The following is a 25,411-nucleotide window of genomic DNA, read 5'->3' as shown; positions in this document are numbered from 1 at the left end:
CTTGAAAAAAAAAAATAATTGAATGCGTAGAATAATCTATGTCAGGATTGTATTGATGACGCCAAGGCATTCCTAAGATAATGTCACTAGACTACAAAGGTACAACTAGGAAATTTCTTCGTTCAATGTATTCACCAATTTTAATTTCTAAATTATGCACCTCTTGTGTTCCATTATATCTCGTTCCTAGGAATGCAGCCTTGATGCGATAATTTGTATGGCTTTTTCATGGAATTGAGGAGGAAGGAAATTCTGCAAAAACTTCTTTTGGAAAGTCTCCCATGTAGTGGGACAATCAATGCTCTTGCGGACCACAATCCACCATAAGGATGCTCGATCAACTAAATGGTTAGTGACACATTTAATTTTGTCTTTCTCAACATATGTTTCTTCATGGAAGTAATAATCAAATTGACTAATAAAAGCAAGTACAGTCTTTCCATCGTGTATTCCATTGAAAGTACGAAATTTGAAGTTTCTTTTACTTATCTTTGTTTCTTTGCGAATGGATTGGGCTTCAAGTGTCACATCAATGGTACGTCGTATAAGATCTTCAGATTGCGGTCTATCTTGGTTGGTGGTAGATCGTTGCAAATTGGCCAATTGAATTTGCAAAGCTTGTCGGGCTCTTTGTTCTTCTTCAAGCTGCATCATAATCAAATCCAACTTTTGTTCCATGGTTGGTTCGGGTAGATCTCCTTCAGCCATAAGATCGTCCATATTTTGTTCAATCATCTTGCAAAATCCAAAAGACCTCACACTCTCGAAATCTTATTAGCGGGATGAGCGTAGCTCAAAGGCGAGTTTACAAGGCTTGTATATTTTATTTGGCTTTTGTAGTCTTTCTCCTTTACATATGCGGAATTCATTGTCACAAAAGTCTTCCAAAAGAATAGTGTTGGGTAGAAACTGCATATGAACTGCGTATGACCTGCGTATGAACTTATGTTTTTGCTTAAACTAGTTCAGCAAGTCTGCAAGTGTGAACAGGGTCTACCAGAGAGTAATAGACTAGTTTGTGTGTGCTTCTGCGTGTGAACTGCCGCTAAGATAATGGTTGGAGATGACCTTTGTAACTTTGGTGACTTGCAGAACTTGTAGAACTTAGAGTTTTAAGGCTTAGATAACCAAGATGATTTTCGTGGACCAAAATATGTTGACGCCAGCGTTGACGGCAGGCAGTACATACTGCCGCCACAAACGTGAAAATTTCGTTTGTGAAGCTTTTTCTTTATTAAGCTTAGTATTAAGCTTAATAAGCTTTTAGCTTAAGCTTAAAAGTGTGAAGCTATGGAGGCTTATCTGTTTACTCACAACTTGTTGAAGGAGCTTGGCCACCAATCCTTCGCCTACAGAGGCTGGTCCTTCGCGATCAGAGGGTGCAAAAGGGGGTTCTTGACCACCAAGAACATACTGGTATCGACCGTTCACGACGAAACTGACTGTAGAGCTCGATCGTTCCAGGAGCTCCGCCTTCGCGCAAGATGATAAGCGATTGGAAGCTCTCGAGCTCAGCTTCGCTCTGATACCATTGGTGCACAGATCGGTCACCGTATGTGCACGTAGTGATGTCAGAAGGTCCCCAAGAACAAAAGAACTCTACTTTTTGCACACAAATCAATGAAGAAAGCTTGTATGATATGAAGAGACCAATTGGTGTAATCTCCCCCCATGCCTTGTGTGAGTGCTCCACAAAGCATGTATTCCACAGATTATTCATCTTCAAGCTCAAATAATAGCCCAAATTACAAAAGAGCACGCTTTAGCTTTTGAGTTTGCTTTTGTGACAATAAATAATTAAAGCTAACGGGCACCCAAAAAGTCGGGCAGTACCCAAATACAATGTCCAATACAAATATTTAAATCGTGCACCTATGCGCATACAAAAATAATAAATAAATATCAAGTGCTTTGATAAATAAGCGCGACAAAATATAGGTGCCATGCCTAAGATACAAGCCCATCAAAAATATTAACGATAACTCGAATACACACTATCCTCCAATGCTTTCCACTGCCACCGTTGCTTGCTCTACACATCAACTGAAGCATTCACAATTGTTAGAAAAATAATACAATTAAACCGACAAAAGTGAATATCTAGCAGTCTTCAGCTACATAAATAAATTGGTTAGAAATCAGTCCTCCTTAATTTATTATGATACTCTAAACTCATAAATATTTATTAATTTAAATATGTATTTTACGGAATCACCCGCTATGGAATCACCCATGTACACCTAAAATTAAAAAAAGGCCCGAAAAGGATAGGCGTCCCCATCGACTTCTCGCACAAAGAATCCACTTTATGTACGAGCCCCGGTAATAAAATTTTACGAAATCCATCGCAAAACCTCACGAAATCCACCGTGGCACGGAATCCACCGTGGAATATGCCTCCTGGCATCACAAGGAGAGCCTCCCTTTTATAGGTCCAAGAGCTTCTCTTCTTGGAGAGAGACTTGAGTGCTAAGATTGGAAAGGTTGATCTTCATGCAAGATGTGGCTGTTCCAAGTCCTACTTTGCAACACCAATTTTGGAATATCTCTCTGTGCGTTGCTTGAATGGAAAAACATCTAATACAAAGTTGTAGATCTTGTCGTTTCTAATAACGCACACATGCCATTTTTAGAGATCGACTTTCTATTACGAGATATTTTAACAATGGATTCACCATGTCTATTTTAAGAAAAGCATATTTTCAAACTTAAGATTGACGCCCACACAAAAGCTTGTGTCATCTTAGATCTTAGAAATGGAAAATCACTTCTCTTCTCACTTCTAGAGGATCACTTCTCTCGTCTTTCTTAGTGAGAGAATTACCTCTCTCGTCTTTTTTAGTGAAAGAATTACTTCTCTCCTTAATTCATTAAGAGAAAAAAGACCTTAAACTTTGAATTGTAAGGGAGAGGATGACCCCAAATGAATGCAATGTTCATTACATACAATTAAACGTTCCCAGGCGTCCCCGAATGCACACATAAATACATATACACAATGCTAATGCACTTCCTCTCCTTAGAACTCAATCCATCTTCATTTATGTGTAACTCCTTGGTTCTTGTATACACTCTTACACTTGGTAGATACTTCCTTCCCCCTTCATAACTTATACTGCTTGTATCAAATATCCCCATCATAGTGCTTTGATCATCCCATTAAGTGATGCACTAGGAATACTACTCTTTAAATGGTCTCATAGCCATGCTAGATCATCATCAACACTTAAAGAAAAGTGGGTCTTTAATTTGTTGACATAAATTTACTAAATAGAGAATGCGTAATGAGAAATCAATTTAGTAATATCCCTCTGGCTTCTAAACAATTGACCTCAATTGTAGAGGGTATACATAGTCCTTAAGAAGATATGGAAAGTCTTGTAGTTCTCTCTCAGTTATAAATTGAGCGTCCAATGGGGAATAATTATTAAACTTAACCAGATACTTCCGTAATACCTTATCTGACCTTAGAGTATTGTCCTGATGGTGTAAAATTCATTCAGGCACAAGGAACTCTTCTGTTTCTTCTATGTCAGGTAAATCTTCCTTGATTGGTTCCATTGGAGGTTCTCCAATATAGGGACGTAGCAAACTTATATGGAAAGCATTATGAAATTCCAATGACTTGGTAGATCCAAACAAAAAGTCACATCGTTTATCTTATCTGTGATCTTGAAAGGGCCATAATAGCAATTAGAAAGCTTAATCACTTTACCCTTTTGACCTTTCTACTTCTTCAAGCAAGCCTTCTCAAACTTAAGAAGAACATACTATCCCAACTTGAGATCTAACTTACGATGATGCTTATCTACTTTGCATTTATGCTTCTCTTGTGTCCCTTGGATAGCAGCTTTTACTTGAGTGAAAGCTGTATCAATGTCTCTAACAAATTCATGTGCTGCAAAGATCTTATCCTTCATAAGAAGAATGGGTGGTAAATGAGGCTTACCATAGATGATCTCAAAGGGTGCCTTACCAGTACTAGAGTGCACCATGTTATTGTATGTAAACTTTACTAAAGGTAAATATTTTTCCCATTCTCTTTGATTATCAGAGACATAGGATTTCAAAAGGTCCAGAATAGTAGAATTAGCACTTTCACTCTACCCATCCATTTGAGGATGATAAGAGGATGACAACTTTAACCGAGTCCCAAGGTTCTCGAAGGAGAGCTTGCCACAAGAGGCTGGTCATGTGGGGATCTCGATCACTTATAATGGACTTAGGCATGTCATGATGCTTGAAAATATGAGCAATGAATAGCTTAGCCATATGATTGGCTTTGATTGTCTTTCGCATAGGTATAAAGTGTGCTTGCTTACTAAATCTATCAATGATAGTCTAAATTACATCGTTGCCTGCTTGTGTGCGAGGAAGCTCCATGATAAAGTCCATGGCTATACTTTCCCAAGATTGGGAATAGGTAATGGCTTCAATAAACTAGGTGGTTTCTACCTGTCATACTTTACTTTTTGGCATATCTTGCACTCACAGACATATCTTTCAATGTCAACTCTAAGAGTGGGCCAAAAGAAATATCTTTCCAATACTTGAGTAGTGGGTAGAATACCCCTATGTCCAACATATGGAGATGCATGTGCTTCAACCATTGCCTTGTGTTGCAATGGTAATGCTACACAAATTGCTTAATGATGATACAAATAGCCATCTCGAATCGAGTAAGGTGTAATCGACTCTGAAGCTGATCCCATATGGTTGAGAAGTCAAAATCAGTTGCATACATTTTGGGTAAATCCATGAACTAGTTATGGTAAACAATTGTGATTTGCATTCACTTGAGGTCACCGTGATAGAGTATCTACTACCACATTCTTAGTTCCAAATGTGTGAAGGATTTGAAAGTGAAACATAGATAAGAAATTTGCCCAATGCATGTGTTTCTCTGAGAGCTTCTTCTGAGTGAGGAAGTATCTTAGACTTTGGTGATCTATTTTAATAACAAAACCTACACCAAGAAAATAGTGTTTCCATACTTGAAGAGCATGTACCACCACCATAAGCTCTTTCTCATATATTGGAGCATGTAGCTCATGATCCTTGAGATGTCGGCTCTCAAATGCTACTACATGATGCTCTTGGTTAAGCATAGCTCCAATGCAATCCCCAAAAGCATTGCAGTGAACTTCAAAGGGTTTTTGAAGATCCGAAACTATGAGAACTTGTTCTTGAGTCACAAGAAAATTCTTTCAAAGGCTTGTAGTTGCCTTGATCCCTATGGAAAAGACATTCGCTTCTTAGTAAGGTCATGTAAAGGAGATGCAATATACACAAAACCTCGTATGAACCTCCTATAGTATGAACATAGGCCCAAGAAACTTCTAACTTCATGTACAAAAGTAGGTGTATGCCATTCAACAATGACTTGAATCTTCTCATGATCCATTGTCACCAAATTGAGAGAAACAATATGGCCCAAGTGATGAATTTCCAAAAGGAAAATTTCACTCTTCTTGGCATTGACATGTAGTCTATGCTTGCAAAGCTCTTGAAAAACAATAGATAGACGTTTTCTATGCTCTTCTTCAGACCGTGAAAATATTAGAATGTCATCAAAGAAGACACCTGTGAACTTTGAGTGAGGTCTGAAAATTCTCTCCATCATTCGATTGAATGTGGTGGGTGTATTAGCAAACCAAATGGCATGACTAAGAACTCGTATAGTCTAAACGTTGTATGAAAAGCTGTCTTATGAACATCTTTAGGTGTTAGTCGAAGGGTTGTCGAAAGTCAAGTCAGACCACAGAGGACCTCGAGAAATTCCAAGATGAAAGATCAAGCGAAACAAATAATCAAGACGAATATGATGCCATGGTTTAAGTGTATTATAATTTTTGGTTCAAGTACAAGCGGCAAGACGGATCAACCAAGAGAATCAATCCTCTCAAGAAAACCACATCAAGTTATAAATCAAAATAAAATAGCATCAAATATGTCATCTAGTCTTCAAGAGAATGTCTTCAAAATAGACTCTTCTTCAGCTGATGGGTCAGCTAGTATGTGTCTTGAGTGCAGCACTAAATTCGGTGCCATTGGAACTCGCCCAAGTTTCAATCTTTTGCCTTTTACACTTTTCAGTCGTCGCTAGTTTTCATCTGATCTACCATTCTAAAATTTTCCTGATGTCCTGCTAGCTTGCCATTGTCAGTCACAGAAACATCTCGTATTTTCAAATATGCAAGAGTTGCAACTGACTCAAACAAAGCAGCATGAACACCGATCCATCAGAATCAAGTCAATACACATCCAAATAGGCCATCCACGATGCCTTGTCTGGTGCAATACGTAGCTCTTGTAAATCTACCATTGAGGAATTTGAAAGTGCATTTGTAATCTACTCTATGATCACTAAAGCTTCTTCAAATGGCCTGCCAGGACATCCACAGCTCCATTGGATCTTCAGCCTTTTTGCCACATGATTCAAAGTACATATAGAACATCATTTACACTCCCAATAATGGACATGATAGAGTTGAATATCAAATTGCAGACCAAATATGAAGCTATGCATGTGACTATACCACTTGTCCCACAGAGCTTGATTGACATGTCACATGCAGGATACAGCTTGCTCAATCTGGTGTGATCCTTATCACCAATAAAGCTCATCTCAAAAGCATAATCTGCATATGCTTTGTACTATATCTCTGGATCTGTGAGGCCATTGCCAATAGCAAATCCCTTCAACTTGATTGGTAAACCCTCTTTCTCTTTGTTGCCCATGTGAATGCGACTAGTAACAGCAGGAACGTAGTGTCCAGCATATGATTCTCCGGTAACATAGAACTCATTTCCTAAAAGCTCAGGATGTGCTTCATAGAAGGCTTGTAAAAAAAACTGTACATATCTTCACTAACGTCATTCTCATCATGCCGAATGTCTCGAATATCACTGCTGTAATTAAAACCAATCCCAATTGGTTGTTCAACAAATATTATGTTTGACACCTGATCCCACCCATACTTATTCCAGATAAGTGTAAGATGTCCATTGCCTTGCAGATGCAGCAATTTGTAATTGTTCTTCTTCTGAAATTCGCGACACTCTGGTCATTGCTTCTGCATACTGATCAACAGACTCTGCAAGAAATCCAGTCCCTTTGACCATCCAGTTCAAGAACTATGTCCATCTTTGGCCCAGTAGAGGCTGGTAGAGCTGGCAGAGCTGCTTCTCCTGTCCATTGGATTGAAAGGTAGAAAATGCACTTCTCTGATGTTTGCTCGGGCCACTTTTGGATCTGCCAGCATATTTACTATGGCAGTATCAATAGCATCTTGGTTCTCTGTTCTGGATGCCCTTGCTCCCTGTCTCTTTTGCTATGGCCAACTGATCACCTGTTATCATCTTCACATTGACACCTAAGTTCAAAGCTCGCTGAATGGACTCAGTACTGTCATGTCGTGGAGGATCAAAAGAAAAGGGGTAATAGACCACAAAATCGCCACGGGCCACCAGGACACTCTTTATTCCTTTCAGGAACTTCCTATAAGGCAACAACAAGTGATTGCAAGCCCCCTCAGCTAATTTGTCAATTGCTGCATGTACTCTCCCTTCAATCTCTACTTTGTTATGATCTAGATCAAGTATCTGCTCTGGAGCACCCTTGCTAACCCTGAACCATTGTCTACCAGCATCAATGTCCGTAAGAGCTGTTCTCTCGTGACCAGTAAAGCCTTACAGCCCGTAATTTCAGGAGCTTTTTTCTTTCTGCGCCCCCATTTTCCTGGTATGCTCCCCCCTTTTTGCCTTCAACACGCCATTTCCATCCATAAAAGCGGCTCCTCACAATAGCAGCAGATAAAGCTTTTGCCAATTCCATTTTGCCCACTCCAGTGGGTCCCATGAACATAAAACTGGCAATAGGACAGTTCGGATCAGCAAGCCCAGTGTAACTCTTCATAAAGTGCTGGTTCATGTCTACCAGGACACGGTCAGGGAGAAGCCTATCTGGATGACCACGGAAGGTCTTCACATAGCTGAAAATGTAATCCCAACGCCCACAGTTTAGCCCTGCAAAGTGCTACTTCAATTCATACAAAATCTCATTCATCTGAAAAACTGCTAGAAGAGTCTCAATCAGCATAGTAGCTCTTATGCTGCCCCACAATGAACTCATTAACCTTGTTATTGACCTCTATCCAGGCCATGCCAGGCTTTTTGCCTGCATCAGCAGTTCTCCTCAGAATTTGAACTGCATTAGCATCTTCCTGCATGTGCACATCTGTATAGATGCTTGACATTGTCTTTTCAAGATAGCCAGCATGACTACAAGCAGTAAGAATTCTAGTTAAGATAACAGCATCTAGCTTTGTCCTTCCTTCTGCATGTCCTAAAGAAATTCTACCACCTTCCTGTTCAATCCGTCCATAAAGTTCAATACTGGCTAGATCATGACCTTGTAGAAAAACACCAGCAATCATTGCACCCTTCATATGCTTCAGCAGGTTCTCCATGTTTGGAGTACATATCAATGAGTACATTTCCTGCTTCTACATCAAAATCGAATTCTGTCCTGGTTATCTGATCAGATATCATTCTACCATACCTTACGGCCCCAATGCTATTACAAGCTTTTAGGACACATGTCAATATGAACTTGTTTGGCACAACCCTCATGCTGCATAATATCATACTAATGGAGAGCCTTCTCTTCCTATACTGCCCACGCAGAACAAAAATGCAAACACAACAATTAAGTATGTACAAAGTAACATATGTCACATACACAACATTTTGGTGGATTCCACACCTCTTCTCTCTCTCTCTCTCTCTCTCTCTCTCTCTCTCCCCCTTCCTTCCTCTCAAAAAATAATTAAATTAAAAAAATACTTTTCTCTTTCCCCTTTCTCTCCTCTCTTTCTTTTTTCCTTTTTCTTCTTCTTCTTCTCTTTCTATGTCTATCTATATGTTTCTCTCTTTCCCATGGTTATCACTTCGAGAGGCTTAGATTGGCTCTGTAGTGAAAGGCATGTTTGTAGGGATAGCCTTAGGCAATAGGAGATGTGGGCACCAAGGGGATCTGGCTGTAAATTCTACATTACTCCTAGAATTTGACGAGCCCCTTCGTGACCTGGGATGGGATCCTAAAACCCTAAATACTAGTTATAAGGGTGGAATCTTGGTGGGTAGAATTAAACCCTCTCTTTAACTGATCAAGCCAAACATGATTTTGTTAAATAATATGAAGATTGTTTTGGTGATTCACTCCCAAGAGAGTTACCTCCTTAGCGCATGAAAGATCACACGATTGATCTTATCCCAGGCAGTTCACCACCTAACCAACCGCCTTACTGAGTAAGTGCAAGTCAGCAAGAGGATATCCTAAAATAAGTAAATGAATTGTTGGAAAAAGGGTTAGTTCAACCTAGCTCTTCTCCATACTGCTGTCCAGTCTTACTTATTCAAAAGAAAGACGGTTCTTTCCGTATATGCATAGACTACATATCTTTGAACAAGATCACAATCAAGAATCATTTTCCTATCCCAAGGATAGATGATATATTGGATAAGTTGCAAGGGGCTAGTATCTTTAGTCACATTTATCTCAAGAGCGGCTATCACCAGATACGGTGTCGTACTGCTGCGCTTCTTGTTTTTCTTTCTCTCTTCTTGTTTTTCTTCTTGTTCTTGTTCTTGTTCTTCTTCTTCTTCTTCTTCTTCTTAAAGTTTGAGACTTAGAAGCATTAGTTGGTATTATGTGTTCATTAGAGGCATCAAGTGCCCTTGAATAATTAGCTTCTTTTGACACTCTCACAAAAATCATGTACGCAGAAATAGCTTTCTTCTTTCTTTAGAAATGCTAACATGACTAACCATTGGCACGAGCCAAACTCTAGCATCAGCAATGCATACTATGTTTTGACCCTTGAATTGAAATGCAAGGGTCTTGTTAACAAAATCGAGAAGAGGTCTAATCTTGTAATTCCAAGGCATACCTAAGATAACATCATAGTTACCAATGGGTGCAAGTAGGAAAGATTCTTGTCGCAGTAATCCTCAATTCTAAGATTCAACTTCCCCTGGATAGGAGTAGAATTGGTTGTAAGTCCTTGCCGAACCTGATCCAATTGGTGTTCCCAATCAATCCAATGGAATTTGTAGCCTTTCAACAGTATCTACTGAAACAAAATTATATGTGAACCCTCGATCCAAGAGTATCAAAACTCATTGATTGTTGAGTGTCCCCCAACCCTTTAAGAGTTGTCTCTTCTTCTCATTTGAAGGAGTGTTAGCTTGCACATCCGGAATAAATTTTGAGGATGGTGAAGGAGGATCTTTAATCATATTTGCTTCCTTCCTTTTGTGAGGACAATCAGGCTTCATATGTCCTAACTCACCACAAAGAAAGCACCTTCCTTCCTCTTTGTACTTTTGTATCTCAGAGGGTTAGAGATACTTGTGCTTCTTCTTGTTACCCTATGGCTTTGAATATTGTCATGGGTAGAGGTAGGTCTTCTTGATTAGTCCTATCTCTTGGTTGATTATATAGTTGCTCTTGTCTAGCTCTATAAGAACTCATCTCCAACTTTTGAGATGTACCAGGTGTATGCAAACTTTCAGCTATGATGACAGACTCCATCATGCAATATAAGGTTTTATGTGGATACACCTTCATGGTTCTGTGTAAACGAGGGAGTAGGCCAGCTTCAAACTTCCTTTTCTTCTCTTCGATGCTGATCTCCATGAAAGGAGTAACCTTGAGAAGTTTAGACCAAAAATTGTCCACATAACTAGTGACCTTCTCATGCTCTTTTTGGCCTAGCCAATCCCACTCCTTCTTGACATCATTCTCAAAATCAGGAGAGGCAAGAACTAAGCATAAAACTTTTTTTTGAACTTTTCCCAAGTCGTAGGTTTTCTTCCCTCCAAAATGCGAGTCAACCACCAATTGTTAGCTATGCCTTTCAAGTGCATGCCTACATGCTTGAGCTTGGACTTTTCTAAGAAATTACCATAATAAAAAGTAACTTCAAATTGCTTGAAAAAGGCTAACGCCTTAGCAAGATCTCTCTTACCGAAGTAAGAGTCAAACTTTATGTCCTTATCCCCAAACTTGAAAGTCTTAGTCTTCTTAAGCTTGCTCCTCTTATGATCCCTCCTTGTCTATTTGCGGATTGCACAAGGCTTAGAACCAAGAGAGTAGGAACTAGAAGATGAGGAGGAGGAGGAGGAACTTGAGTAATCAGGGGAGTAGCTAGTTGTTGAGGGAGATGACTTCCTCCTTATTTGTCTCACTTGAGGTGAGGCATTTTTACTCTTCTTGACCCAAAAGTCCTTCTTCCTTCTAAGAAGCTTCTCAGCAATTGGATGCTTTGCACCTTCACCATCAATTAGTGCAATGGTGTTTCCTCTAGTATAACCATTTTTTGGAGGATCCGATCCTTCATAAGTAGCTTCTTTCTTTGCCCTTCAGCTGTCAATCAATTGATGTACTTTGGGAATCTCCAACGAGCTATGATACTCTATCAATTGAGCGTGTAATTGCTTACTTGTCGACACTTCATCAATTGCCATCTTTACCTTCTTCTTGCAAGGATTGCCTTTACTTTGAGAAAAGCAAAGAGACCTGCTCTGATACCACTATTATAAGATTCAAGATATACACTTAACCTTCTTATATACTTAAAAGATATATGATGAATGTTATGCTGGCGCAAAGAGAGAACATATGAGAGAAAAGAAAGATGTAGAGAGAAAGAGAGAGATAGAGAGGTTGACAACACACTAGGGACTGGAAGATGGGCCAGTCCCCCCCTTGTGGAGTTATATTATTGACAAGGAGCAAGCTCCTCCGTTACACATAAACTAATTCTTAACTTGTATATCTTGGGAACAAGATCATGGTTCCTTGTACGGTATACAACTAGCTAACACTTGCACAGCTTGGAAGTTGGCACCTTTTGATCCTTCTTGAGTCTCTCCTTCTCTCCTACACAATATGTGTAGGATTCTCCTCTTGGAGCTTGATTTCAGTAGAGCTTCCACAACACTTGCACCTTCTCTCCTACACAATATGTGTAGGGATCTCCTCTTGGAACTTGATTTCAGCAGAGCTTCTGCAGCACTTGCACCTTCTCTCCTCCTCTTGCATTCATGAAAAGTGATGCTTCCCTCACCTCTTCCACACCCAAGGAGAGCCTCCCTTTTATGGGTCCAAGAGCTTCTCTTCTTGGAGAGAGAATTTAGTGTTAAGATTGGAAAGGTTGATCTTCATGCAAGATGTGGCTATTCCAAGACCTACTCTACAGCACCAATTTTGGAATATCTCTCTGTGCATTGCTTGGATGGAAAAACGTCCAACACAAAAGTTTTAGATCTCGCCGTTTCTGATAATGCTTGCATGTCGTTTTTAGAGATCGGCTCTCTATCACAAGATGTTTTAAAAATGGATTGACCATGCCTATTTTAAGAAAATCAGCTTTTTAAACTCTATTCTTAACTCATGGTCTATGCAACCACCTTGAGCCATAGATAAGGAGAGTTCTTTAGATTGCCTTAGGCCTCAACCTTAAGATTGCCCACACAAAATCTTGTGTCATCTTAGACCTTAGAAATGGAAAATCACTTCTCTCCTCACTTCTAGAGGATCACATCTCTCGTCTTTCTTAGTGAAAGAATTACCTCTTTCGTCTTTCTTACTGAAGGAATTACTTCTCTCCTTAATTGATTAAGACAGAAAATACCTTAAACCTTGACTTGTAAGGAGAGTATGACCCCAAATGAATGCAATGTTCATTACACACAAGTAAACGTTCCCAAGCATCCTCGGATGCACACATAAATACACAATGCCAATGCACTTCGTCTTCTTAGAACTCAATCCATCTTCATTTATGTGTAACTCCTTGATTCTTGTGTACCCTCTTACACTTGGCAGACACTTCCTTCCCCCTTCATAACTTGTACTGATTGTATCAGATATCCCCATCATAGTGCTCTGATCATTAAGTGATGCATTAGGAATATTGGTCTCTAAATGGTCTCATGGCCATGCTAGATCATCATCAACACTTAAAGAAAAGTGGGTCATTAATTTATTGACATAAGTTTACTAAATAGAGAATGCGTAATGAGCAATCGATTTAGTAATACTATGGATGGGTGGACCTAATTAGTTGGGTAACTTTTTACACTACTAATGATAGTCTAGTGAATAGGATAGTATGTTAGACTCTCGAGTTATCTCATTTTAGGGGAAAGAGGTGGTATAATATTAATCCTTGAAATTTTTAAAAGTAGTTGCCATTCTCTATGAACCAAGTGCAAGTTGATTTGTGTTCCATCCTAACACCTTGATTATTGTTAGAAGTATAGCATGAGAACCCTATGTAAGAAAGGGTGCATGAGGGAAGGTGAGGTGTGAATGGACTACATGATATGGGAAACCCTAACCCTAACTCACTCAGAGGCTATATAAACATGGCCATATTTCACTCTCAATAGATGAGAGAGTGTGCCAATTGTATTTTGAGCAACTTAATAAGCAAGATCTTGTTCTTGGATTTTTGAGCTCTCTTCTCCCTCTTGTGCACACTCTTCCATGCTACAACTCTAATATTCCAACATGGTATCAAAGTTGTCTCTAGTCCATTCTCAGTTGAGTGTATAAGAAAGTTTCATTCTTCATCTTATCCTCTCAACCTCCATAGCTATATCTAGACTTGTAGTCAATGGAGGACCTAGTGAGGGAAAAGGAGGGCATATTAGCTTCTAGTCTCTTTTGTGAGTTCTTCTTTACCTCAAAGCACAATAACTTGACATAAAAATTTCCAACATTGCACATGCAGAAGGGTAGCATTGTCAGTTTTCTTAGAATGGCACACTTCTAGATAATAGCATGGCATTTTGTTGTTGTAGGGGCCACAATCTCTTGAGCTATGGTGGGGCATTGGGTGCCCTAAGTGGGCTATCTCCACCTAAAAGAGCTTTGAAAAATTCTCTCTCTACTAGTCACATAGAGTGAAACCCTAACTATGTGTTTGGCTGGCAACTATAGCCAGAAAGCTTCAAGCTTTCTTCTTTCAACCTTAATCATCTTGGTTGCCACTAACAATGTTTCTAGTCACTGATTAACCATATCTAGAGTTCATTACAGGTCTGGAGGCTCAAAACTCAAAGCCTCTTAACCCAAAGGCGACTCTCAAGCTTGTCATTCAACCAGACTCCAACACAAGCATTTTCCTAAGCTTCAATATTAGTGTTCTTAAACACTACTAATCAATATGTTTGGTCATTGCTTGGTGATGTTTATTAAAAATTCAAATGTTAAGTATGAAATATGAATGCCATTTAGCATTTTAACATGGTCTTTAAGTGCTTATCTCATTAAGTGACACTGTAAGGCTATGTGTAAAATTATAAACACATAGACCATGTCAATATCGTCTCCAAATGTTATCTCACTGATTTTTAAATAAAAGTTTAATTTGCTTTCAGCCTGTTACTTATTTTGTTTAAGCATCATTTCATTTGCTTCTAGGTTTAGATACTACCATTGCCTTGCGCAATTGATAAGACCTTCCTATCATGGCCTACGTTGATGTAAAACCTCAAAACCGCAAGTTTGATGGGAGACATTTCCATCCATGGCAGGTATTGATGAAATCTAAAATGACGGAGAGGGTTGACTGGCCCTTTATCAAAGGGACCAAGGCCATTGATTCATCCAAACCTATAGATGTAGAAGATAATGAAAGAGCCCAAGCTATAATAATGTTGCACCTAGATGAATCCTTAATCCACCACATTGATCAGCTTGCAACTGCAAAGGAGAAGTGGGATGAGCTCGCGAAATCATATGGTACAATAGGAAAGAACTTCAAAATCTTTCTCAAAATAGATTTCTTCAACTTGGAATACAAGTAAGGATAAGACTTGGGAAAGTTCATTTCCCACATGAAGGGGCTAATGTCCCAACTAGCTTCAGTCCAAGCTCAAGTTTCTAAAGAAGATGCCATTGCAATACTTTTAAAGGCTGCAAAGAAAGTCTTCCCAACTCTTATAGATACTCCAACAAATGTACTAAATCCTACACTTGAAGGTTTCATTCAATCTTGTTTGGATGAGGAGAAAAGAAATCAAAAGAAAGGTAGCACTAGTCCAACATCTACCTCAATAGCCCATGATCAACTCTTGGTTCATACCATTTCCACTAAATGTTCATTTTGCAATAAAAATGGACATATTGTGAGCAACTACTAGAAAAAATATCCCAACAAGATGAAGTGCAATAAATGTAAGCAAACAAGACATATCAACAATAAATGTCCCAACTCCACTACTGAAGCACCAAAAGAATCGGAGGCCAACTATGTCCCCAAGGCACTTGATGACCTCCTTTTCTAATATCCTTTGTGTCATCTTTCCATAAATATCCTCGTAGCCTACTTTATAAAATCATCCCATTGATTGATTGAGAGGGGAAACATTTACATGCTATGTTAATTCAATGCCACCTTGGCATTGAGGGGGGGTGTTAGAAGTATAGCATGAGAACCCTATGTAAGCAAGGGTGAATGAGGGAAGATGAGGTGTGAATGGACTAGAGAACAAGGGAAACCCTAACCTTAGCTCACTCAGAGGCTATATAAACATGGCTAAAGGTCACTCTCAATATATGAGAGAGTGTACCAGCTGTACTTTGAGCAACTTAATAAGCAAGATATTGCTCTTATATTTTTGAGCTCTCTTCTCCCTCTTGTGTATACTCTTCCATGCTACAACTCTGATATTCCAACAATTATAATAGTACAATGCTTTTGAAACTAGATTGCATAGGATGATTGACATTGAAGTTAGATAGAGGCTAGGGTCCATTGCAAGGTAGTCCAAAGAGGCTAGATGGCTTACTTAAAGCTAGTATGTTATCTAATTCTAGGTAGTAGGTCTTTCACACTTTCTCTCGAGTAGAGCCTTCCAATCTATAAAAGTCTTACTCAATGAACATATTATTATCAAGCTTCAAACTAGAACATTATACATGAGGAGGCTTTTGAAAAAATTGTGTAACATCTACTTGCAAGAACAAAAGGTGCATTGCTAAATTGTTTCCGCTCTTGTGTTTTATTTATCTTGCAATACAACTTTTGTTTCATTTGTGGTTAACTTTTATTCTTTGCTCGTTATATGGCATCTCCCACGTTTGGATAGTATAAAAAAGTTTCTGTTCTAGAGCTCCTAATGACATAATGTCTAGAACCCTTGCTTAAATGGTTGCATAATTGCTATCTCTCTATTTTGTGGAAGGAATTTTGCCATTGGATATATGAAACATATATTCAATGTTTCTAAGTAGGCCCACCATTGCACAAACACACAATGTTTTATCATATGGATAATATGCCTATTGTGATTGGGTCAACTATGAGTGTCATGGTTTGTTGTATGTTGCGTAAACATTACACTTGAACTTTCTTCCCTTATACTAGGAACATTCTCATACTCTAGTATTTCATTGCCTATTTTCAATGTCAAGTAAAAGGAGAGCTAAGAGTTGAGTTCCTTGTCAAATAGAATGATGCTCTGAATAACATCCCAATCTTGTGTGGGGGAACTTGACATGCCTACATTGTGTTCCTTGAGGAAAAAGAAAGTTGCCCTTTTTTGCCACACTGCAAGGGTAACATGTTTTTCAAACTATATACTTCTAATTATTTTGTTTTTTAATATTAGTTTGTATCATGGTTTTCACTTCTCAAGATTTGCAAGCTATGAGCCTTATCCACATTTATGGCAAATTTGGTATTTGCTTCAAATATTAGATGTGTGAAGTGTGCAAGAGAGGCATTGATAGTTGGATGCTCTTTTTGTTCCAACATGTATGAGCATAGGTCATGCCAATCTATCATTGGTGTCTTAATTTTGTTTTATTCATTTTTTTAATCACCATAAGCACAACATGCCACTTATTGAGCCAAAGCTCTTAAAGGTGATATAAATTAGTCTTTAAATGTTTACGTGGCAATATTTGGATACTTTTGAGGTAGCTAACATTATAGTTAAAATATTTTTGTGTCCTTCTTCTCTAGGTCTTACTCAAAATTTTTGATCATGTTTCTAAACTTTTGCATGTAAGGTCTATGATTGAATGCTCTTGTATGAAGAGATCCTATTTCTTCTTCTTACATACCTCCTTTTAAGTCAATGTTTTTTTCTAAGTTTTCTCCCTAAATTTAATCTTAAGCATTACTTATAACTTCTACATTTTGGAGGGAATATAGAGCCCCTTCTTGCCTAGAATGTGTAGAGCTAGTAGAAACATAGAGAGGTGAATATCATGTGATATCATGGGATGGAGCTTCCTCATACAGATGAATAATGAATGTGATACTAAAATTGGAAAATTTTGAAAAAGTGAATAATTGGCAATCAAAAGCTTTTCTTTTGTGTTTTGTTATTGACTATTAATTCTAGCACCTGATGACACAAGCACCTCCATTTTTCCTTGTGACTACATGTACTATCGGTGCCATAGTTTTGACAGGCCACTTTATGCACTTCAATAAGACCTTTATTCAATAGCACTCTTTCCTTCACTCCTTACACAACTCTTGGGCAATAAGGGGCTAATAGTGCTTGTTCACCTTCTACTATGCACTCTTTACTTTCCTCCCTATTTATGGCATGATTGTAGTCATATTTCTCTTGGTAATTGCTCTACTACCCCTGATTGAGCAATGTTCACAAGCCTTTTGCATTATAAGAGGTGAGTTGCATGCCATCATTGAATGGTAAGCTCAAGTGTTGGTAACTATTACAAGTGTCATGCTAGATGTATGACAAGAAGACTATTACAATTTGTTTTAAAGAAAATTGCTTAAATAAGATCTTTGTTCACAACATTAGACTAGCAACATAATGCATTAGGGCAGAGTATTGCATGAAAGGATGCACTCTGGCTATAACAAGTTTTATACAAATAGCATCATAACTAATCTTGAAGCAATTTACAACAATGGAACTCAAACAAAGTACACATCTAGGGTAGAGATGAAGTTTGTATACCTTATTGGCATCCATGGTAATAGGACTATTCACATAGATCTGATGCAAATTGCAAAAATATGACATTGGTGAAAGCAAATGTACCCTATTTGGCTCTTGTTTTTGTTATATCCATAGTTCTCCCAATAATTGCTCCTTTACTTAGCAATACTTACATGGCTTTTGGAACTTGGCAACACAATCTATGAGGTGAGATGTTATGACATCATGGTATGAAATAAGTATAAGTGTCATGCTAGGTGACATCATTGTAGCCAATATTTGGCTCTTGTTTTTGTTACATCCATAGTTCTCGCAATAATTGCTCCTTGACTTAGTAATACTTATAAGGCTTTTGAAACTTGGCAACACAATCTACGAGGTGAGATGTTATGACATCATGGTATGAAATAAGTACCAAGTGTCACGCTAGGTGTATCTAGTCCTTATATGTATATCTAAAGCTCAAAGAATGGAAAATAGATATATGCAATGTTTTTATGACATAACATCATTTTATAATGACAAAGGACAATTATAACAACCGATTATTACAATTGTCATGATATTTGGCTCTTTGGAGATGCACAACAAATAGTTATCTAGTAATAAGACTAATTATCATTGTATTTGGCTCTTTGAATCAATAATCATATTTATCATTTGGTCCATCAACATAAAAGAAGTTGCCATGGTGAATCATATCCTTTTATTATTGAAAGATTTGCATTACTTGGGCAACTCCCTAACTAAGGAGAAAATCCTTAAGCCTATCTGGCATAAGGGGGAGAGGTTTGGTATTTAAGAAATAAAGAGTGGTTTTATTGAAGGGTGATATAATAATTAAAGGGAAAATATGAGTCTTCGAAAAGTTATATCTCTCTCTCTCTCTCTCTCTCTCTCTCTCTCTCTCTCTCTCTCTCTCTCTCTCTCTCTCTCTCTCTCTCAAGATTGGATATAAAAGAGACAAAGAAGGACTTTTCTTTTAAGGGATGATAGGATAATGAATAGAGTAAATACGAACCTTTGGAAAGTTATTGTTGGCTCTCCCTCCCTCTCTCTTCCCCCCAGAGAGTTGAATATCTTTTTTAAATTAAAGATATGAGATGAGATAAAATAATATTTTAATGGTTGAACATGTGCACACTCTAAAAACACCCACAAATGCATATACATTATAAATAGAGAGACAAAATTTTTTAATGAAAATATATATTAGTGGTTGAACATGTGCATGTAATTTGTGCATATTTTAAAAAAACCCACAAATGTAGATATAATATAAAAACACACAAACAATATGTATATGCATCTACGTATGCACACATATGTGCAAACACATACACTCATGTGTGCACACATGCACGCATGGCCATACACATATAGACATATGAGTGAGAGAAAAAACATGGAGAGAGGGGCGGGGAGGGAGATTCAAAAAATCGATGAGAAAGAGAGAGAACCATGAAAGAGAGAAGGGAGGAAATAAAGGAGAGGAGAGAAAATGGATACAAACTTATAAAGCATGCACATACATACATACATAAACACACATGGGGACACATACATCCATGCATAAACATATACTTGTATAGGTATACACATAGATACACATGTGCATACACAATGGGTACATAATATGCACACATGTGATGTGAAAAAAATGTGAGACTCAAGACTTGGGATAAAAAAGAAAGGAGATGAGCGAAATATGATGAGAGGGAGAAAGAGGACACACATAGTTATAAGCCACACAAATGGAAACACACGTATTAAACACACATATACATATATGTGCATACATACACACATGTGCATGTGTCACACACACTTATAAGACCATACAAATGAAAACACGCATATTGAACACACACATATATATACATGCATACATACACACGTGCATACATATTCGCACACTTACGTACATGTTTTAAATACACATATACACACATACACACAAAGAGGAGCTTATGAGACTAGACAAATGGACACACATATATACACACATACATAGTTGACTTCTTTGTGACTTAACCACCCATGAATCTTTTTGCCACATGAAACATATGTTAGGATGCAAAGTCTCCTAACTATTATTGACATCAGTTCGTTGAACCTTGGTGTGAAGCATCAAAAGAGCACCAATGTGCAAAGCATCAAAAGAACAATGGTGTGAAGTACCATGAGAAGCTAAGCGCACAGTGCTTAGTGCATATCTTACTACTATATTATTTTTGTTGTAGGTTTAGAAAGCCTTGAACCTCCAGAGACAGAGAGAGAAGAAAAGTGCAAAGAGAAGAAAAGAAGAGAGAGAGAGAGAGAGGAAAAAATTAAAAAAGAAAATGAAGAGAGAGAAGAAGAAAAAAAGGAAAAAAGAGGAGAAAGAGAGAGAAGGAAAAGAGGAGAGAGAATAAAAGGAGAGAGAGAGGCAAAGTAGAGAGAGAAAAAAAAGGAGACAGAGAGAACTAGGAGAAGAGAAAAAATAAGCTAAAATAGATGGTAGAGAAAGAGAGAGAAAATTAGACATAAGGAATTTGGGGGAGGGGGAAAGAGAGAGTGAATAAAAAAATTAGAAACAGAGAGGGAAAAGATGAGAAATGGATCGTTGAGAGAAGTTGTCGTGCCTGCCGTTTCGGGACTGCAAAGCTACCGTGAAGCGACGAAGACTAGAGAACATGAAAATAGATATCCGTTTATAACATCATCATCTTTGAATGTGATCTATATGAGAATGGGAAAATAGATATCCTTTTATAAAGACATCATCCTACGACAACAATGAGAACAACCGACCCTTACAATTGTCATGCTATGTGGCTCTTTGGATGTATGGCGATATTGACAAGAGACTAGGGAAAATGGGCAAATAGATATCTAAAACTAATAAAACCAGCATTCAAAGCAAAATTGAATGGTTTGCATTCTCGTGGGGTCTTCCAAGGAAGGCCTCTGAGAGGTTCCTGCGTCTCGATTCCATTCTTCTCTCGGTCTCTCTCACGGCTCCTTCCCTCTCTCCCTCCTTCCCTTGATCAAGCAGCTCTCATGGAGTTTTTCTCCCTCAGCCCGCGGGCGTGGACCCTGGCAGGCGCCGGGGCTTGCACCGGCCTCTCCATCTTGCTCACCTTCGACCTCATCGCCAGGCATCTCCGCCACTGGAGCAACCCGAAGGAGCAGAAAGCCATCGTCATCATCGCTCTCATGGCTCCTTTCTACGCCATCGTCTCGTTCGTCGGACTGGTCGAAATCAGAGGGAGTACAGCCTTCTTCTCCTTCCTTGAAGCTCTAAAAGAGTGCTACGAGGCCCTGGTAAACCATCCTTTTGGTGTTTCGTTGCTTGGTTTTGTGGTCAGAGGCATCTTGGCCGTGGCTAGGAATTTATGTGATGCATACCAACGCTTTGCTGCCTGTATTCACGTCACTCTGTGATCTTTCACTGACTTAAGACAAAAACACGCATACATTTTGTGTGGCACGAAACTTTCACTTTAACCAAAAATGATCAAAGGACATATATACACGTTTTCTCTGCTTTTGTCCTTTTGATCTTTCGCTTCCTCCCGCCAAAGTTGATCTAATAACACGCATATACGTTAGATTTGATCTGTTAGCTTTGTGTAGGTTATAGCCAAGTTCTTGGCTTTGATGTACAGCTACCTGAAAATTTCGATGAGTAAAAGCATAGTTCCAGATGAGATCAAGGGACGCCCTATCCATCTGTCTTTTCCAATGACACTGTTTCAGGTGAGGATTGCTTGACCTGCCACACAAGGATTGTTGCCATAATGTAAGTCACTTCACATTGGTTGCATCGTGGATTTGACATCATTATCAGTTTCATATGCCTGTTATGTTTTGCTGCTACTTTCTACCGTTCCTTACATTTGGAACTATTTTGCAGCCACACACACTGCATCTCGACCAACATACTTTGAAGCTTCTCAAATGGTGGACATGGCAGTTTGTGGCCATTAGGCCTGTCTTTTCTGGTGTCATGATAATATCACAGTTACTTGGAGTATACAAGGGAATCCTAAGTACCTCTGTGACAATCATCCTTAATATCTCTGTGTCATTGGCTCTTTATGCCCTTGTGTTGTTCTATCATGCATTTGCAAAAGAGCTGGCACCACACAGACCACTTACCAAGTTTATGTGCGTCAAAGGAATTGTGTTTTTCTCTTTCTGGCAGGTAGATCAAGACTATTGCATCTGTGTGCTGATTTCAATTGATTTTTTGCCGGCATCACTAAATTTTGCGTCCTTTTCCATTGTGCTTGCAGGGGATTGTTTTGGAGGTGCTAGCAGCCTGTGGCATCATCCGTTCACATCACATTTGGTTGGAGGTTGATCAGATTGAAGAAGCTATTCAAAACCTGCTGATCTGTGTGGAAATGGTTATTTTTGCTGCTGTGCAGCTTTCAGCTTTTGATGCTACCCCTTATAAGAAAGAAGGGAAGGCAGCACTCAAGAAAAAGGATGAGTAATGCTAATAACATGGTCAAGAATCCTTCTTTTGGTTCAAGCCTTGCATGGAGCAGGGCTATGAATTTTGGTTATTCAATGTAGGAGCCTTGACTATTTTAATCACCTGGTCTAACAATAAAAGAGGTCATGTAATGTATCAAGGAATGTATTAAGTGGACATAGATACTAGCACAATTGCTCCAAAAGGATGTTGGTGCTTGCCATTGGTGGAGGAACATGTACCAGAATTGTGGTATTAAGGCAGTTTCTAAAACCTACAAGAAAATGAGATTTAAATTGGATTTGTTATTCTGAGCCCAAATCATGTTACATGGCTGTCAATGATACCCAATGGTGTCACTCGCATTCAGCTGATTAACTGCAAATGAACAACTGAAAATAGAGAATGCAGATAAGGAAATCATGTAAGGCAATGTAATAGCCATTTGGAGTTTGAGCAATAGCTGAGTGGAAACATATGGAAGGATCAATGTATAAACTGCAAATGACGGATTGAAAATAGATGATGCAGATGGAGTTACGTAAGACAGTGTAATAGCCATTTGAAGTTTGAGCAATAGCTGAGTGGAAACATAGGTAAGGATCAACATATTTCTCAGAAGAGCTTGCTAAAACCATGTATAAGCTGCAAATGACGGATTGAAAATAGATGATGCAGATGGAGTCATGTAAGGCAGTGTAATAGCCATTTGAAGTTTGAGCAATAGCTGAGTGGAAACATATGGAAGGATCAACATATTTCTCAGAAGAGCTTGCTAAAACCATGTGAGGCTTGACATGTTATGAGTGAATAGAGCTTGTCATTTGGTACTGGTGTTACATGAACATGTTAAAAACACAATATTGCTACTGATGTAGATAGACATCTACATCAACATCTACATGGGATATTCATAACTTGGAACATTAAAATCAACATTATGTACATCTACCCAACATCTACATGGGATATTCATAACTTGGAACATTAAAATCAACATTACCTGCTATTCAATAAATTGACATAAATACTGGCCATGAATAAATTACTCACACTAAGGATAGTCTGTGCAAGTATATGTGCATGGTAGGAGAAAGTACCAAGCCTTTTCTGGTTGCAATATAGTGGTCATCAACAAATTGATCAGCAAAGGATAGTGATCAGGTACATTAAGATCGCATCCATGTGTATGTTGTAGGAGTGAAAAAGACCATTAAGCACCTTTCTAGGATTGTAGGGGTACTTGAGCTACGTGGAACAAGATTAGAAGGATTATGGAGTTTACTATGCTAAATGAAAGTAAATGCTATTGGGTGATCAAGGCAAAAGTGAATGAAGAACTCAAATAATGATTGGGATGAGAATTGTCATTATATGAACTCTAAGAAATGATAGATGCAAGAGGAGCATGGGATATCATGTAGATTGCATCTTTAGGTGTTTGGTGATAGAACAACAAAGTTGGATTGGCAAATATGGAAGAAAATCTAGTACTTTCAAGACTTTTAGTACTAATGCTCCCTTTTGAATTGTTAAAATGATTAGTGATTAGTCTCATTAAGAACAAGCCAAAATGTTTAGAATAAGTATTCAAATGTGATCGATAGTCCGATGAATCCATGTGAATTTGGTATATGAGAAGTAAAGATATGGCATTAGTGATGATAGTAAATCACAAAGAGGATAAGAAAGAAGTATTAGTTTCTATTAAGGGCCTATTTGCCCATTGAGACAACAAAATATGCATTTGAAACTCAAGAAATTATCATGTCTCCCAACCAAAGTAAACATGAAATAGGTAGGAAACTATACACAATTGGAACCATGAAAACTAGGAATTAGCAAATATGAATGAGTGTGGAAGTGATACAATGACTCGCTAAGGTAAGATGGGGCCCAAAATTATATCGTGATATCTTGTGGATCTATCTAGCATAGACAAGCTAAATCATTGAGGCTTGTTGATGGCTTGCCATCATCAAATAGAAATAAAGAGACAAGTTATATCAATGTTCTCTAAGATGCTTCAAAGGCAAAGGCAAAACAACATACTCAAGACTTTTAACTTATAATCCACATTGGGGTGCCATTTGCACAAATGAAAACCAACTACTAAAGCTATACATTAAACTGCTTGATATGAGAGAGAGAGAGAGAGAGAGAGAGAGAGAGAGAGAGAGAGAGAGAGAGAGAGAGAGAGAGAGAGTGTGTGTGTGTGTGTGTGTGTGAGTGAGTGATTTAAGTGTATGTGTAGATATGCGAGTTGTTAAATTCTTAGTGAGGGTTATAAGTCATGAGTGTTCTCTCCTGAGAGACTTGCAAGTTCTTGAATGCCTTGGATTTTCTTTTAAATTTGTGGCTATTTATTTGTTATTCTTCTTTCTTCTTAGAAGATCCACAAACTTGTTTGGAAGGCATAGGGTTATGCACAATGTTTTTTTATTTTTGGAGATGATGGATTGCTTCTATGTGCCAAAATTTGAGAGTGACATATTAAGACTATAGTCTCATTTTAGAGAAAGATAGACTTAAGAGCTAGAGTAACTTTGGTGATCAGCAAGAACATTGAGGCCAAAACATGAAATACACATTCCTGAACACTTGACAATGGAAATTGAAGCATTGAAATTCCTTATCTAAGTTTAAAACAATTTAGAGGGCAATTAGCAAATATGATTGCATATATGAAATCTATCTATATTACAAGTGATTGTAAGAATTTGATGTGAGAAGCACCAAAGATAGCTATTTCTCATGCCAAAATTGATGGCTCTAATTTACCAAAGGAGCATAGGCACACACAAGGTGCATATGAACATTGCCTCCTATATTTTCTAAGTGATTTCATTTATTTGTCGTACTTCATTGTAGATGGGTTCATGTTTATGTTGGAATATGCTTTTTGTAATCGTCAACTACAATATTTTTCAATAAGAGCAACTC

At 38.2% G+C, this 25,411-nt stretch overlaps 1 protein-coding gene across 1 annotated transcript; it reads left to right on the top strand.

Moving 5' to 3' along the window:
• Positions 1–20,895: 20,895 nt before the first annotated feature.
• Positions 20,896–22,789, top strand: LOC148035788 (uncharacterized). Its single transcript, XM_087677797.1, has 4 exons — positions 20,896–21,309; positions 21,622–21,744; positions 21,902–22,192; positions 22,284–22,789. Exons 1-4 carry the CDS (start codon positions 21,046–21,048, stop codon positions 22,485–22,487), a joined length of 882 nt encoding a protein of 293 aa, XP_087533923.1. The 5' UTR covers positions 20,896–21,045; the 3' UTR covers positions 22,488–22,789.
• The last annotated feature ends 2,622 nt before the right edge of the window (positions 22,790–25,411 follow it).

This window comes from Lygodium microphyllum, chromosome 5 (assembly GCF_053477565.2).
Source record: "Lygodium microphyllum isolate KBCC chromosome 5, Lygodium_microphyllum_v1.1.10, whole genome shotgun sequence".
Lineage (NCBI taxonomy): Eukaryota > Viridiplantae > Streptophyta > Polypodiopsida > Schizaeales > Lygodiaceae > Lygodium > Lygodium microphyllum.
Note: the sequence above shows the minus strand (reverse complement) of the source record. Positions and strands in the feature narration are given on the sequence as shown.